The following is a 13,332-nucleotide window of genomic DNA, read 5'->3' on the forward strand; positions in this document are numbered from 1 at the left end:
TGTATGTTATAATATTGTAAATATAGGAAATGTTATTTTCATAGACCACATGCATTATCAGTATAAATATTATTTATGTCTAAATATTTTATAAATATTGCAACAAATTTTGATTTTTACGTTATTTTGATTTATGTAATAGTTTATGTTTATAACTCTTATTTACTGCTTTCAGTTGTATTTACAAAAAATTATAACATATAATAATTTATTTTATATAACTATTACATTATCCCATAAGTGGGTTGTAGCTGAAAGGGCATCCACTGAGTAAAACATATGCTGGAGTAGTTGGCGGTTCATTCTGCTGTGGCGACCTCTGATAAATAAGAGACTAAGCTGAAGGAAAATAAATTAATGAATGAACTATTAAATTTTTAATATGTCTTAATATTATGTGCAATCTTATTATATATTACAGAATTTATTTTGGTAACACTTTATTAAGTATAGACTGTCTGCTTATCTGTTGATACTGCTCCTTCAACAGACATTTAACTAATTATAAGAAACTTTGCAAGTACATGTCAACTTACACTAACCCCAACCTAACAGTCTACTTATAATCAATGAGAATTAGTTGGCATGTAGATGCAATGTAACTTTAATTAAACAAACGATACTATGATTTTTATGCTTTTATATATCATAATTTCTATTACTATAATATTTAAAATTTGGGTATGAATCCAGCCTGCCCATCTGTCCCTGCCTCTTCAATTAAAAAAATAACAAAACAAAAATACATTGTTACATTTAAAGACCAGAGCATAAAGAATAATCCACAAATATATTTTCAGCCTTCCCTGGCTCCATCCTCCGCCTCTACATCTTTGTCCTCTTTGGGCTCAGTGGGCACAGCCACACCAGACAGCTGGTCCTCCATCACCCACACCGACATGGCGTCCAGCTTGGCCAAGAGATTGTGCGGCACACCTGAGCGCATTGAGCTGGAGAATTACAAACCCTCCCCACAGAAACAAGACAGCCCCCTGCAGGAGGTACCAGAGGAAACCCTCGCACAGCACAATCTCAGTGCTAGCCTGCAGGATAAGAATGCTGAAGAGCAGTCCAGGTATCCAAACATACTCTTAATTTGCTCTTAATAGTCCAGACATACACTTATTGTGCTCATATTAGTCCAAACATGCTTATATTTTGCTCCTAAAATTCCAAAGATACTTTTATTATGCTCTTAATGGTCCAAGCATGCTTTTATTATTTTTCTAATAGTCCAAACATGCTTTTATTATACTCTTACTATTCCAAACATGCTCCTTTTACACTCCAAATTGTCCAAACATGCACTTATTATTCTTCTAATAGTCCAAACATGCACTTATTATGCTGCTAATTGTCCAAACATGTTCTTATTATGCTCCTAATAGTCCAAACATGCTCTTATTATGTTCTTAATAGTCCAAACATGCTCGTATTATGCTCCTAATAATCCAAGCATGCTTTTATTATTCTCCTAATAGTCCAAACATGCTTTTATTATGCCCTTAATAGTCCAAACATGCCTCTTTTACGCTTCTAATAGTCCAAACATACACTTATTATTCTTCTAATAGTCCAAACATGCTTTTATTACGCTCCTAATAGTCCAAACATGCTCTTATTATTCTTCTAATAGTCCAAACATGCTTGTATTATGCTCCCAATAGTCCAAACATGCTTTTATTATTCTCCTAATAGTCCAAACATGCTTTTATTATGCTCTTAATAGTCCAAACATGCCTCTTTTATGCTCTTCATAGTCCAAACATGCTCTAATTATTCTTCTAATAGTCAAAACATGCTCTTATTATGCTCCTAATAGTCCAAACATGCCTCTTTTATGCTCTTTATAGTCCAAACATGCTCTTATTATTCTTCTAATAGTCGAAACATGCTCTTATTATGCTCCTAATAGTCCAAACATGCTCCTATTAGGCACCTTATCGTCCTAATATGCTCTTATTATGCTCCTACTTGTCCAAACATGCTTTTATTATGCTCTCTAATAGTGCAAACATGCTCTTATTATGTTCCTAATACTCTTAACATGCCATTATCATGTTCCTAATAGTCCAAACATGCTTTTATTATGGTTCTAATAGTCCAAACATGCTCTGTTTACGCTCCTAATAGTCCAAACATGACCTTATTATTCACCTAATATACCAAACTTGCTCTTATTATGCTCCTAATAGTCCAAATTTGCTCTTGTTATGCTCCTAATAGTCCAAACATGCACATATTATGTGCATAATAGCCCAAACATGCTCTTATTAAGCTCCAAATAGGCAAAAAAAAATTCCAAGCATTTTTATTATGCTCCTAATAGTCACTGGGATATCTTGAATTGGTAAGTCTGTTGCTTTTGTTTTGGGATTCAGTAGCTCTGAGTCAGACCTAGAGGAGGAGGAGCTTGTCTGGAAGAAGGGGGAGGGGCTACATGCCAGAACCAATGGAGAGAGGAAGCTTGACATGGGGGAGGGGCTAAAGGAAGAAGAGGGAGGGGAGAAGCTGGAAAAACAAGAGGAGGAGGAAGAAGGAGAAGTTTCAGAAGAAGAGCAAGACGAGGGAGATTCTAGTGATGGTGAGTGTTTATTTGTGTTCATCATCTCTGATGAATGGCTCTCATAAAATGGACAAAGTTTAATCTTGTCTGATATTTATTATATAGCTTGTTTATTTCAGAGAAATCATCTTAGGATGAGGTATTGTTCAATTTAATGTCTCTCCGTATCTGTTTTTCATGTTTTACTCCCACAATGTCTTTGCCTGTGAGGTGAATGTTGCCATGCTTGTTTAATGTTGTGTATCCACCACTGTTTTGTGTGTGTATTTTGAGGTGTTGATAAGTTAATGTGTACTGTATGTATGTGTATAGAGGGTGAGTACTGCCCTTGGGAGAGGGAACGACTCTCAGGGGTGTGGCTTGAGGAAGAGGAGGCGGGGTTTGTTAAAGGTAGCACCGCCTCCAGTAACCATTGACGGCCTTCTTTAGCCTTTTTTTGCATTATTTTTATTTTGTTTACAGGTTATTTAATTTGCAGGCTGTGCATGATTTATGGTGTGTTTTATAATCTGTGTGTATTGTGCAATTGCATACTTTTATTTTCATGTTTTTGTGTTGTGCTGGATTTTAATGGAAATCATTTTCTGTTGATTTTAGTTTGGCTGTTTGAAATGTTTTGCAGATTAGTCACTAACTTAAACCATGTGCTATCCAGGCATAATATGATTAGATTTCATCTTTTCAGCTAATCTGCACACATCGAAAGCAATAAAACTGTGCAATGCAATCACTTCTAATATACACTCATTTGCAGGAGTATGTAGTGTGTGATTTAAAGCCAATAAGATTTCACTGTAATGCAAAACAACTGAAATAGTAAAAAATGTTCAATAAAATGTTCTGCCACTGTAATACACTGAATCTGGATTACTATACAGAAATGAACAACTAAAACCAAATATCAGTATTGTTAAAACTTTATTATAATTATTGTTGTCATAGTTCCTATTATACGTGCATCTTCTCTTCATATAGTTTCAAATCACCTGCTTCGAATGGAAACTCGATTGAGTGGGCTTATCAGTGAATATCAGTTGATAGAAATGGGCCAGTAGGGGCCTTCTTCACCTACTGGTAGGCTCAGAAGGCTGTTATCATCCATCCACATGGCGCTCTGTATGCTTTATCCATTTGATTCATTAAATTAATTTAAACTTATTTGAAGCCTCTGACCGATCTTTAAACCTGGGGGACTAGGGTAAAGTCCAACAGTAATCAGCTATACTAATAGAGAAGACTCCAGATCCAGATATGTTTTTACATTACTGTGACGGTTGGGTTTAGGGTTGGGGTAGGGGTAGATGTTAATAAAATACAATTAATGAGAAGTTTAATAAATGATATAAATAATTCTCGGTAACTTCTGGCTGCAGCCGTATGTGATCTATAGCTTATTAACCATATGCATGGATAATAACAGCCTTCTGAGCCTACCAGTAGGTGCAGAGAGCCCCTACTGGGCTATATCTATCAACTGATAACCACTGATAACGATTATTCAATCAAGTGATAACATTCAAATCGGCTGTTCAGATAATCTGTCGAAACTCTAAATAAAAAAACTTAATGCATAAATGCAAAATCCAAAAATAATATGCATAAAGATAACTACTGAATATGCTTTTTGCTATTTTATCAGTTTTCTGGCTTCTTTTTATCACAGCTTATTTAAGACCATCTAAAAGACTGCACTGCTACCCTCGCTAAACTATATTGTTAAGAAGATTTTAGATTAACTACTCTTAAAATTGCTTTTTATTTTTAGATTTCTATCAAATTCTCATTTTATTCTCTGTATCCTTTTATGCTTTCAAAAACCAGAATCTTATGAAGGATGCAGCGATGACCCTGATATAGACGTCAGCTCACTCAATGAGTCTAAACCATGTGAGCAACAGGAGGAGTCTGTTCCTTTGCACCAATCACCTGCCTCTACAGAATCTCCAGCTTCAATAAAACCTTCAGAATCAGACCTCACTCCTGATCCGTCAACAACCCCTGAGAGCTCACCTGCCAAGCGGTCAGAGGTGGTGGAGGAGTTCTGGATGAAGAGTGCCGAGATCAGGAAGAGTTTAGGCCTGACTCCGATATCTAGAGAATTACAGCCAAAACATACAGCAGCTTCAACTCAAACATCTAATGTTAAAGAAAGCTTTTACACCTCAGTTACATATAACACCGCTGCTTTGGATTCTCCAAACCAAAGTGCTAGAATCTGTGACTCCAGCACACAAACTCATTCTGTGACAGAACTTCAAAAAACGTCCCCTCTTGGACCTACAGAAGGAGATGCAGGCGTTGATTTAGGCCGTTGTTCTGTAGTTCACAGACTCAGCATCACTGTAGAAGGTTGTGTGATGGAAGATAACCGGGGTTTGGATTCTACCTCGTTTGCTACTGAAAGTGTTTTAAACCCAGACGCAGGTCTTCCAACTCCACCTTATAGTCCATCTCACTCCCCTCTTGTTGGTAAACAGTGTCGTGCCCTTCACCATTCTGAACCAATCCTGGACAGAGAGGTTATGGCTTTCTCATCTGTCTACGCTGCTTCTGTACTACAGCGGAGCAGTTTTAAAACAGACCCCGAACAAGCTCAGAGTCTTCCACCAGATGAAATCGAGATCCTGTGTGGAGATGAGGCGGAAAAACTCCCGGAAAGATCTGGCAGGATGGAGACCGGAGAGGTGGACAACCGCAGACCGGAGCACAGCAGGACACTTCCAGACCGAGTGGTCGCACCGCTGCTGGCAGGGGGACCGGAGGTCAGGCTTCGCAGGTCGGAGATGAAGTTGTGGGGTCCAGACGGGGATGTTGAAGTGAAGGAGAAAAAGCGCAGCTCGTTGTTTTCGCCCCGTAAAAGCAGGAAGAATGGAAATGCAGCAGCTGAGAGCGGGCGGGAGACAGTGAAGCACAAGTCCCTTTGGAAGACTGTTTTTTCAGTGTATAAGAAGGATAAAAAGAGGAAGGAGGTGGCAGTGGTGGCGGAAACACTTCCTGCTGCTAATAATGAGAGCAAACGGAAAGTGGCGGGAATCAACAGAACCACAGGTAAGATGATAATACACCTGGCATTAAGATGCCAATATTTGTCAATTAATAAGATGTTAATTTAGATACTATAGGCTCTAAATATAGGTTTCAATGCACAAAAGCATGCACACCAGTCTCAAATGGGTGCTCAAGCTACAAAAAAGCTAAAGAAAAAGCAGTAACACTAAAGCTTCAAATATATTTAATTTATTAAAACTTTATCATATAGCGTTTGACTTTTCAAGCACACAAATCTTCATCAGGCTTTGGTGTTGCAAATTTTTTGCAACTTAACTTCGGTGTTCGGCTTAACATTTGCTTTTTTCTACTAAATATAAATTAAATTGTAAATTACATACTAATTTTAATGCTTTATAATTTTTGCTTTATAAAATCAAGCTGAAAATGTTTGACCCAAATTGAATTGATGTGTGCAACCATTTAAATCAGGGGTGACCAAACTTATTCCTGGAGGGCCGGTGTCCTGCAGATTTTAGCTCCAACCCAAATCAAACTTACCTGAACAAGCTAATCAAGGTCTTACTAGGTATAATTGAAACATCCAGACAGGTGTGTTGAGGCAAGTTGGAGCTAAATCCTGCAGGGACACCGGCCCTCCAGGACAGAGATTGGTGACCCCTGATTTAAATGGTAATTTTGCTACCATTACTGCTAGTATGTTACACATATTAGTTCACTTTAGCTATTACATTTTCAATTAAGAAGTAATTATATATAATTTGATGTTTCAAGCACACCAATTCTCACTCAGGCTTTGGTGTTGCTTAACTTTTTTGTAACTTAACTTTAGTGTTCTACTTTTTTTTGTACTAAATAAAGGTATAATTTGGGGTTAAAATGTGTGGGTCTTGTACAATGTGGTCACTCAAGTCATCATAAAAGACAGATTTGAATGCATGTTAATACCAGGTGGAAATGGTAATGTGGCCCGGTTGATGACTGAAAATGCATGTTAATAAAAGGCTATATAAAACAAACTTCACCACATAAATAAGGTTTTATGGCTGTTTCCCAACATTTCAGACCTGTGTTTCCGGAAGAATCCAAGTTTCTCTGAAGATACGGATATGTCCTGCCATGCTCTTCTTGAAAGATGTCCTCTCAGAGCTCAGGTAAAACACTCCCTCTTCTTGCATTGTCACTTTACTTCCTCTTTTTTATGACCATTTCACCCTTCTGGCTTCTCCTGAGAATCAAATGAGAGATTTCTGCTGCAGGTCCATTAAGGCTTCTATGCAGCCAGTCATTTTTGCAGTTTACTTTCTATTAAATTATTTCCCCCAAAACTGATTATTACCTCATAATTCACTCTCCCTCATTTGGTTTTAAACCTTTTATAAGTCTCTTACATCAGTTGAACACAAAAGAAGATAGTTTGTAGAATGCTGCTTTCTGGGACCCATAGACTTCCATAGTAGGAAAAAGTAATTAGTTTGGAAGTCAATAGGTCCCAGAAACCAGCATTTACTGTATCTTCTTTTGTGTTGAACAGAAGAAAGACACTCAAACAGGCTTTAAATGATGTTTTACATTCATGGTCTAATTAATTCTCTTTACAAAAAGACCCCTTTAATTCCTTCCTTTATTATCTTTGCCATTCTTTCTTTTTGTATTGATTTTTGTCTTTTATCTATATCTTGATTGTCCTCGTCAGTCTTGTAATAATTCTCAGTCTCACTGTATACAGCAGTTAAACTCACTGTCTGGCATTCATCCCCTACTCTCAAGAGCTGAATAGCTAGACTGATGGAATCATTTAACGCATTGTGATTTTTATTATCTAACATTAAAGGCACCTAAATGTCTCTTTTCTGGCTGTGCTCTCAGCTGAGGGACGAACTATCTGACATCAAGTCAGACCTTCTGAAAGAAACAATATATGAGGAGGTGCATGAAGGGGAAGAGGTATCAAATATATTGCTGAGATTTAGATTGTAATGGATCCGTGATTGGTAGATTGCATTGTGTGCTGCCGTTTATGGAAGTGAATGAGTAGCAAAATTCATTTTGAAGTGACAACATTTAATAGTTAGTTTTCTTTTTCCTTTATTTCTTAAGTAGAGTGAAAGTATGCTGGGATAGAGAAAAAGGAGATTCTCCATGCACATTATTACTATTATTAAGGTAGATTTTTTTTGTTACCTTCTCTTCGAAAGGGGTAAGATTGTAATGTATGTAAAAGGATTGCAAATAATTTCTGTATTTCAACTAACATTTACCAAGACGTATGCAAATATTGGTGCAAAATTTAAATATATGATTTATATTTGCCATTTCCAACCAATATAATAATTTTAAACTTTGTAAGTTGCAAAATGTAAATGTATTACCCAAATTGAATGTGCAACCATTTAAATGATTATTTCTGCTAGTATCATCATTTCTGCATATCTTACACATATCAATTCGATTTTGTCATTACATTTTCCATTTCATTTAGCATCTTATAAAGTGTTATAATTAGTATGTCATTTCCATATTCAAAACGGGTTGGAAATGCCAAATTCATTTTCATTTTGCACCAAACTTTGCTCGTTTAATGCACTGAATGCAAATTTAACGCACATTAAAATAAATAAATACATTTTTATTTTACAAATTGCATTGCTGTTTTGTATATGCGCGACACAGTGACTCAGTGGTTAGCACTGTCTTCACAGCAAGAAGGTCGGCTGGATCTTCACCCCGTGTTTGTGTGGGTTTCCGGGTGCTCCGGTTTCCCCCACAGTCCAAAGACATGCAGTACAGGTGAATTAAATAAACTGCATTGGCCGTAGTGTATGTGTGTGAATGAGTGTGTATGGGTGTTTCCCAGAACTGGGTTACAGCTGGAAGTGCATCCGCTACATAAAACATTTGCTGAATAAGTTGGCGGTTCATTCCGCTGTGGCGACCCCTGATGAATAACGGGACTAAGCCAAAGGAAAATGAATTAATTCATGTTTTGCATGCTACATTTCAAAGTTAATTATGCTACTCATATGCTTAGTAGTAGTTAACTCTATTGAGATCAAAATACAGATTACACTACTTCAATATCTGCCTTCTCTTCCCCGAGTCGCTTTACGTGCCTCACGCTCTGGCCTTCAAGAGAGCGTATGCTGTTAAGGTAGCATCTTTTTATTTTACATGCATTGAGCCCCCTTAATTCCATTGGTAGAATCAGCAACACTCCGCATCTTGTTCCTCAATAGGAACACAGTGTTTTGCCAGAGCTGCCAACTAAAGCGGCCACCCCAGTTTCGTCATGTCCGTCAGAGCTGGTAGGTGTTTTGGTGGTGTTCCCGGACCCCTCCAGCATAAGTTTGTCTACCACGCTGTTTCAGAGAGCAGGAACAGAGGAGGAACTTAATGCCAGGCTGACGCGTCGAGTGCAGAGAGCAGCGCGCAGACAGGCCAAGCAGGAGGAGCTGCGGAGGCTGCATAGAGCTCAGGTGTGTGTTTTGTGTGTGTGTGTGTGTTTTGAAGCATGATGTACTGGTTATAGCCTGTATTGATCAACGGTAAAATCAGGAACTTCTACTGTGGATATTAATTTTTAATACAAATAAATGCTGGAGCCAGTTAAAATAATACTGTCTTTACCCCTTTTGTTTGAGGCAATCAGTTAACAGCAGTAATGGAGACAGTAGTTCCTTTGATTAAGGTATCTGTCTTTAGTTCTCCTAAAGAACAAAGGTGTGAAATGGCCACAGCTGGCAGAACGGTTTTTTGACCTAATCAGTATTTGCCTTTTAATCAACCTTATCTCAGGCACAGACGTGGATCATAGATTACAAAATATTCCCTCTCATGAAGTGAATACAAAGTTAAGCAGATCTAATCTATTACATCTACATTCACATAATAATCTATAGACCATTTCAATGTGGTCATGTCGTTGACCCATGAACATTTCCTGCTTGTTATCAAACTATTTCATAACTCTTACAAGAGGCAATTTAATCATAACTTAATGTTAAAACAGCTGTCATAACTTTATTTATCAATATGTGGCTCTTTTTGGATTCTCAGAAGCTATAAAAATTACCCAAATGTATGAAACCTTGCTTAATGTGTGTGTGGATATAGTAAGTTCAACAATAAATGTTTGGTTTTGATAATACAGTTAGAGGCTCTACAAGCCAGGTAATCTTACAAATCCAGATAATAAACTAATAAATATATAATTAATATACAAATATCAAATTTAAAATGTGTATAATTTATTTAAATAATCTTTGATTGATTACTGCCATGGTGCAATTCTGTGACTGGTGCCCCGATAGAGGAGTAATATATCTGATACTCACACTCACCTTAAATGAGGAGTAATCAAAATCTCAATATTAATATTAATACTAATTTCAATGTTAATATTCAAGACAAATCAAAGCAATTTTTATTACAAGCCTAAATGTGGCAAGAATAAAAGGTAAAAATGTTTGCTTCACTTTCGTCAATTGGTGAAGTTTGTTCCTCGCCACTGGCTTGCTTGGTTTTGGACTCGGTGGATTTGCTCTTCAGTGTTTGGACTTTCAGCAGTGAAAATTAAACCACACTGAACTGAACTAAACTGAACTCCAACTCTGAAAACTGGACTGACACATTTTTAATTTACTAGAGCTTCTATGTTAAGCTGCTTTGACACGATCTACATTGTAAAAGCGCTCTAGAAATAAACATGAATTGAATTTGAGTTGAAGCATTTGCTCTTTTTTATTTAAACAAGTATTTGAATCGTAAATTACTTCAGTCGTTGCTTTAAAACAATACAAAAATGTCTCAGTTCATAATGTTTCAGTTTTTAAATCTGATAATAAACATTTCTATATCTTCACATATGCCTTTGACTTTAAATTTAAATGAACATACACAAGACAATAGTGGCATAAAAGTGGTATATCATGGCTTAGTCAAAATATTCTGGTATTTGAATTTTGGTTCATATCGCTGAGCCCTACTGGTTTGTAAAATAAAGGTATGTGTATTTGTTTTGTGCATGCAATCCCAGATAATCCAGCGTCAGTTGGAGCAGGTGGAGGTGAAGCAGAGACAGTTGGAGGAGAAAGGTGTGGCTGTGGAGAAAGCACTCCGAGGAGAAGCAGGTAAAGTACCTACAGTATCAGTTACCTGTTACAGAAGATCAACCTGAGGGAATTAAAGGGGTAGTTCACTCAAAAATAATTACTATTTCCTCACCCTCAAGTGTTTCCAAACCTTTATGAGTTTCTGTATTCTGTTGATCAATAAAGACAACATTTTAAAGAAAGCTGAAATTAACATCCGCAGTAGGATAAACAAATGTTATGGAAATCAATGCATATAGCTTTTTTCAAAATATCTTTTAACAAAATAACATACAAGAGTTCACACTTAGATAATGCTCGACTATAATAGCAGGTTTGGCATGCTGTCCTGGGAGAGAACCTTGAGCTCTGAGATAGATGAACCCAAGGTTCTGGCCTGGTCAATGAGCATTATGAGGGATACGAGATCAGGTATTCGAGATCGAGAGCCCCCAAAGTCGTTTTTTTTACCTGTGCTTTGGTTAATAAGGTGGTACTATAAGAATCGATTCAGTATGTATGCATCAAGTGCTGTGACTTTTATTACAATTCATTTATGTCACATGTTTTTAGACAGTGGGAGGAAACTGGAGTACTTAAGGAAAACCCACGCAAACATGGGAAGAACATGCAAACTCCGCGCAGAGAGTACCGACTGGCTCAATTAGAACTTGAATCATTGGGAATGAAGGGTTTGGAACAAGTAAAGTGTGATAAATGATGGAGGAATTTTAGTTTTGTGTGAACTATCCCTTTAATTTTATAGAAACATTTGCATTAATTTAATTGCATTCAGTTATTTAACACAGACATATGTTATTGTAATGCATTAATGTTAACTAATGAGATTTTACGAATCTGAGAGTGTTAACGCATAATTGTATATAGTATGCTAAAATAAGTTAAAAAGGTCTAAAATTGCTTGCTGGTTGTAACTACTACAAATTGTCTTAGCTGATATAAACTATAGATGCCCAAAACCCCTCAAAAACCAGTCTAAAGTACAGCAAACCAAAAGAAAAGAGGCTTTTTTCCCTAGAATCTGTTTTTTTTTTTAATGCAAGTATATTTTTGTAAGGGGTGGCGCAGTGGATAGCATGATCGCCTCACAACTAGAAGGTCACTGGTTTGAGCCTCGGCTGGGTCAGTTGACATTTCTGTGTGGAGTTTTCCTGTTCTGCCCATGTTCACGTAGGTTTCCTCCGGGTGCTCCGATTTCCCCCACAAGTCCAAAGACATTCGGTATAGGTGAATTGGGTTAGCTAAATTGTACAAAGTGTATGTGTGTGAATGGTTGTGTGTGGATGTTTCCCAGTGATGGGTTGCAACTGGGAGGGCATCCGCTGCGTAAAACATATGCTGGATAATTTGGCGGTTCATTCTGTGTCGACCTTAAATTAATAAAGAGACTAAGCCGAAAAGAAAATGAATGAATGAATATTTTTGTAAATGCTTCCACTGTCCCCTAATCTCACTGTCCCCTAAATATTTTGAGTTAAAATCCTAAAATCTTTTTATGTGCATTTATTTAATATATTTTTAGGCATTTTTGCAATGCATGAGTTATGTTATGTACTGTGAAATATCATCATCCCTCCCTCACAGCCATCATATGTTTGTCTACATACATCTTTCCTTGCTACATTAATTATACGATCACATTTGCATAAAACAAGTTGAAAAAGCAATGCAGCTCATATTAACAATGGTCACAATCCTCCTGACATGTCCTTCCTCATGATATAGACTTCTGGGAAGACTCTAGTACCTCTGTCCTGTTGGATGTACATCTGTGTGGTATGTACGACACGTTTAACTTAGCATTGATGCTAATGACACTAACAAACAGGTGTACCATCATACAGGCCTATTAGTTAAAGTTCATTTTATTGTCTTTATGCTAACGTGGTGGTGTAAATACATGCTTTGGGAGTTTCGTGTCGTCTGCTTAACATGAATTAGGTTTTAGAGTCAGAAATGCAAATAATTTTCAGTTTTAGCCTGGGTAGATGGTTTATCTAATTTCTTCAGCTAGTGGCCTCTTACTGACACAGCAGACGGTCTGGACATGAACATCCAACTCCACACATTTCATCTTTTCACCTCGCATCCCTCCATTATTCCCATTCTCCTTTTCTTACCTTCCTGAATCCCTCCTCTCCTCTTCTTTTCCCTTCGTCTCTCTGTCTCAGTTGAGCCTTTTGATGGTTCTCCCCGTAGAAGGCCTGTATATCTCTGTCCTTGCTGTTCCTCTGAAGGTAAAACCGGCCCTGCTTCCTTTCTCACTCCTCTAGTGATGATTTTACCAATACTTTAAAATCCTTTTTACCTTTCCTCCCTCTCTTCTCATTCTTCCTGCGTCCTGATGTGTGCAGCCAAAGCTAAAGGAACCGAACACGATCATTCGGTTTATGTCTGTACAGTCTTTTTCCTGTACGTAGTGCAAGAGCCTCCACTTCACCAACTGCGTATGTGATTTCAGTCCTCTAATCTTGCTTTTCATTCTGTAACTTCTTGTGGTGGAGTTGCATGGGCATGGTACAGCATTGATCTGCATGTCTAAAATGTCAGTGTTATTACAGTTTATGAGCAGATATGAGCATGTGTGCTGATGTTTTTGAATTATTGTCTTGCTTGCCTGTATGAGTCCACTTTTTGTTTTTGTTT

General features: G+C 37.3%; 1 protein-coding gene across 8 annotated transcripts in view; it reads left to right on the forward strand.

The window, feature by feature from the left end:
* Nucleotides 1-13,332, forward strand: part of mical3b (microtubule associated monooxygenase, calponin and LIM domain containing 3b) — a 41,351-nt gene that overhangs the window by 23,132 nt on the left and 4,887 nt on the right. For 3 of the 8 annotated variants that reach the window (XM_056455941.1, XM_056455940.1, XM_056455945.1), the window contains 9 exons: nucleotides 801-1,075; nucleotides 2,382-2,584; nucleotides 2,879-2,956; nucleotides 4,388-5,614; nucleotides 6,641-6,729; nucleotides 8,944-9,051; nucleotides 10,611-10,704; nucleotides 12,858-12,923; nucleotides 13,041-13,133. In XM_056455941.1, the coding sequence (XP_056311916.1) occupies nucleotides 801-1,075; nucleotides 2,382-2,584; nucleotides 2,879-2,956; nucleotides 4,388-5,614; nucleotides 6,641-6,729; nucleotides 8,944-9,051; nucleotides 10,611-10,704; nucleotides 12,858-12,923; nucleotides 13,041-13,133 (2,233 nt within the window). Of the gene's footprint in view, nucleotides 1-800; nucleotides 1,076-2,381; nucleotides 2,585-2,878; nucleotides 2,957-4,387; nucleotides 5,615-6,640; nucleotides 6,730-8,943; nucleotides 9,052-10,610; nucleotides 10,705-12,411; nucleotides 12,463-12,857; nucleotides 12,924-13,040; nucleotides 13,134-13,332 lie in introns of all 8 variants that reach the window. The other 5 variants (XM_056455944.1, XM_056455947.1, XM_056455942.1 and 2 more) reach the window with 4 other exon arrangements.

Source organism: Danio aesculapii, chromosome 4 (assembly GCF_903798145.1).
Source record: "Danio aesculapii chromosome 4, fDanAes4.1, whole genome shotgun sequence".
Lineage (NCBI taxonomy): Eukaryota > Metazoa > Chordata > Actinopteri > Cypriniformes > Danionidae > Danio > Danio aesculapii.